The sequence below is a fragment of the Papilio polytes genome, unplaced genomic scaffold, assembly GCF_000836215.1.
Source record: "Papilio polytes unplaced genomic scaffold, Ppol_1.0 DF824493.1, whole genome shotgun sequence".
In the NCBI taxonomy this organism is placed as follows: Eukaryota; Metazoa; Arthropoda; class Insecta; order Lepidoptera; family Papilionidae; genus Papilio; species Papilio polytes.
The window spans coordinates 98,560-100,208 of NW_013524711.1; the positions used below are offsets into that span (position 1 = coordinate 98,560).

General features: G+C 37.8%; 1 protein-coding gene across 1 annotated transcript in view; it reads right to left on the minus strand.

The window, feature by feature from the left end:
* Window positions 1-2: 2 nt before the first annotated feature.
* The window catches only part of LOC106099196 (serine/threonine-protein kinase ULK3-like), a gene marked incomplete at its 3' end in the record, with an annotated part of 6,834 nt that continues 5,187 nt past the window's right edge, over window positions 3-1,649 (minus strand). Inside the window, exons 8-9 of the mRNA XM_013278038.1 lie at window positions 619-771; window positions 3-89 (exon numbers count right to left, since the gene is read on the minus strand). Coding sequence (XP_013133492.1) covers window positions 3-89; window positions 619-771 — 240 coding nt within the window. The remainder of the gene's footprint in view (window positions 90-618; window positions 772-1,649) is intronic.

Consider the following 1,649-nt stretch of genomic DNA (forward strand, 5'->3'; position numbering starts at 1 on the left):
TAGCGCAGACTGTCGCCGTACGCGGCCAGCGCGCGCGCCAGCTGCCCCCGCGCGTCCAGCTCCACCGCGCGCTTGATCAGCCCCACAGCCTGCCACATACACCACTCTACAACCTTCTAGAATGTCCCGCACTGGGGAAACACCCGTACACGATTGAGACCGAGAAGTCTAGAAAGTGTTGGAGGTAGATTATCGTCAATCTTATATACTAATATAAAAGAGGAAAGATTTGTTTTCTTGTATATATTGAAATAACTCAAAAACTACCGGGACGATTTTTAAATTTCCTTCGCCGTTAGAAAGGTTATTTATCTGTGAATAACATAGGCTACATTTTTCAATTATACGCGGGCGATGTCGCGAGCAACAACTAGTAAAGCGTAAATACACTCTTCTTTGTCATGTAGGATGTCAGTAATAACACTACATTTTCGTAGTTATTTTTTTTTAATAAAAAGCCCTACACTTACGCTTTAGTCTATAAATTTTCACGCTATTAAACTTAGGGGGTAAATAAATTGGGAAATCATTATACGAGAAAGAAAGAATGCAACTTAATAATATCAATATCTGTCAGTATAAAGTGTTTTTCCCTTATTTAAATATTTTGAAAGTTACCTTTTCATAGTTTTCCTTAGACGGCATATGTTCCAAGTCCAAATACTCATGGGAGAAGAAATCCTCGTAGCTGATCCTCTTGTCAGGGTCGTGCTGGAGGAGGCGGCTCAGCAGGTCCTGGCAGCCGGGGCTGATGGAAGACCTGGGAGGAAGCTGCAGGAGAATAACTTAAATATAACATTTAGATGAAAGAAGTACAAAGAAGTTACCGGAAAAAAAAGGTAAAATAAGTCTACATGTTTCTTTAATGTCTTTGGCTGTAAGCGACTGACGAGATAGGTGTTATAGTGTCATAGTTTTTTTTATGTTTATTTTAAGTGATGAAAGTATTTTGAAAATAAAACCGGTTCCACGATGAACGGGACATCACTAGATCATTGGCAACGTCCCGTCACTATGACAGCTGTCAATGTCACTCAGACGTATTAGAATATCGCTATCTTAACAAGAGTTATTAGTCTGAGTGTTTAATTAATTACTATGTTACAATTATATCTATACTATTATGATAAAGTGTAAACACACTTCTTTGTTGCCTAAGATGTCAGCAATTACAGCATATTTTTCAATAATTCTATTTTTAATAAAAAGCCCTACACTTAAGTCACGCTTTAGGCTATATATTTTCACGCCATTAACCTTAGGGGGCATATATTTTGGATAAAAACCCTAATGTGGTAAAGAGACCATAAGTTGCTGCCAACATCAAGGAAACAAGGTTGCCATGTCATGTCATGTTGACATTTGTAATTGATAATTTGACAAATGTAAACAAAAAAATAAAATTTTCATAATTTCATGCGGATGAAGTCGCACGGAAACAGCTAGTTATTGTCTAAAATCTTACTAATATTATAAACGCGAAAGTTTAGATCGATATTTGTTATTGTAGCTTAAACTGCTGAACGGATTACGATGAAATTTAGATTATATTTTTTAACAGTGGTAGTGCCCGCTTTAACATGTTAGCACTGCAGGGCTCGCCCCCAATACCACGACCACACAGACAGGCGTGAAGTGGAAGCAATTCC